The 1,903-nt window shown below is 50.3% G+C and overlaps 1 protein-coding gene across 1 annotated transcript; it reads right to left on the bottom strand.

The window, feature by feature from the left end:
- Positions 1-124: 124 nt before the first annotated feature.
- ENH_00045630 (hypothetical protein) lies at positions 125-1,025 on the bottom strand (the record flags this gene model as incomplete). Its single annotated transcript, XM_013580977.1, has 2 exons — positions 125-403; positions 726-1,025. The coding sequence occupies 2 exons, from the start codon at positions 1,023-1,025 to the stop codon at positions 125-127; spliced, it is 579 nt and encodes a 192-aa protein (XP_013436431.1).
- Positions 1,026-1,903: the final 878 nt, after the last annotated feature.

The following is a 1,903-nucleotide window of genomic DNA, read 5'->3' on the forward strand; positions in this document are numbered from 1 at the left end:
AGTGGGTCCTAGTATATGAACCGGCCCCACGACCCGCACTTCTGCGCCACCACGAAGCATGAAAAGTGCCAATTTTGCAAACAGTCTGTGCAAAAGCGTTTTGCCGCCCAGGCGAACTAGTGCGTCACGAGTACTTGCAGAAAGTTCGCTTATGGAGAGCTACTCTCATCGAAGTACGCTTCGGGTGAAATACAGAGCAGATATCGTATTTCAAGAGCTTAAGCTCGTTCTCTACAAGCGCGTTCTCTTCTTCAGTAAAAGCCATGGTTCCCCTGAAACGGCCTGAGGCAGAATGGGCTGTCTCTGTCCTTCTTGCCAGAGATCGTGGCGCTTGGGATGTTCTCTGTCTCACTACATCCTCTACGCTTTTACCCTCAGCGACGTCGATGATGTCCCTTACAACCTGAAAAGACGCAAAAGCATGCATGCAGGCGCGTCCTCCTTTTCAAAAGATAGCCATAAAAATGCCTGAAACCAACACCGATATCTCCTCTCAGCGCAGACAAGAACCTGAGTTTACATGCCACCGACACCAAGGGTCCGCCTAGAGACATATTCCGACATAAAGGCTCGTGAACTCTGATCAACATGAAATTTAAAGCCAAGCGAATTCTATACAGCGCTCATACTTCCGTTTCCATCAGATCCAGAGCACAGCGAAGCCTATGTTTGTCTGATGGGTTAATCACAGTACAAGATTGAGAACGGTTCCTCGGGAGGCTTACTCCAAAATCAATGCCTGTCACCAACTCGATAAAACTGAGAGGAACTCTGAAGCGCTCCGCACGCATCCTATGGTACATGGCTTTGTTCGGCACAACGAACGCCCCAAACACAGATGGAGGGGGAGTACCCTTGGGCCAGGCCGCCTTTTTGGAGTCAACTGGAGCCTGGCCAATATTTGGCGGCATGTCATTTTGCTTGTTCTCCTCGAGGTCCCTAGGATTAACACCCAAAAAAACCTTGAAAAAGTGGGTGGGCACTGGCGTGAGGTTGTAACCCAGGACATCAAATTCAATATTCATAGTTGGAAGATCCTGTGGTTCATTTGCCGAATGGCTGAGTCGCCAGCGGCAGCGATCAAACATGCTCCGCAGAGGAGAATCGTGCGCAAGCCATGAGAATCGTTCCTTTGAAACCGGCTTTAGCTCTGGGGATGACGCTCGCAGGAACCGACGACCGAAGGACACAGGATAGGAGGACCCTGTCAATGCCTCTATGCTAACGGGCAACCCGACATGGGCTCCATTCCACGGCCTGTGCAAGCAGTAGCAGCAGGGCATGCAAGGCCAAGTTATTGTGAAGAGACGCGGGCGAACAGGAACACCGCAGCGAGACAAAGACGAATTCCGAATCGAGAAATTCTTGTGCACTCTCAGCGAGAATATTAAGTATGCCCAAGCATTACACTTTTGCAACGCGCAAGCAGATACAAAACGCGCGCTTTCCGTAAGTCCCAAAACACTGGAGGAAGAGACTGAGAGGCCTGTCGGCTATGTGAAGCAGATTAATGTACTTCTACAGCCTGCGTGCACCTTAGGAAATACCCTTTTGCAGGCATGACGGAGATGCTGACCTCAAGCAAATATATATCCTCTCCGAACTACCCAAAGGGCTTTTGACACTTGGGAACACATCTCCGTAGACTGATGGCGAAAAAGCAGCTGCGTTTATGGGCAGCCACATAGGACCAGTAAATGCCAATACGTCCTTAAAGTACGAGCGCACAGACGAAACCATGGATTCAACAATAGTCCTGTAAGGAGAGGATGACAGCAAATGCAATCGCAGAAGACACAGAGAAAGCTGCCTGCATACGCAACTATTCAGTGGAGTTGCGTTCAATAGTTTTCAGCGAGTCAGGGCGAGCCACAACGGAGATGGCTGGCAGCGGCGGAGTGCC

The sequence above is a fragment of the Eimeria necatrix genome, genomic scaffold (genome assembly GCF_000499385.1).
Source record: "Eimeria necatrix Houghton genomic scaffold, Enh_scaff3455, whole genome shotgun sequence".
In the NCBI taxonomy this organism is placed as follows: domain Eukaryota; phylum Apicomplexa; class Conoidasida; order Eucoccidiorida; family Eimeriidae; genus Eimeria; species Eimeria necatrix.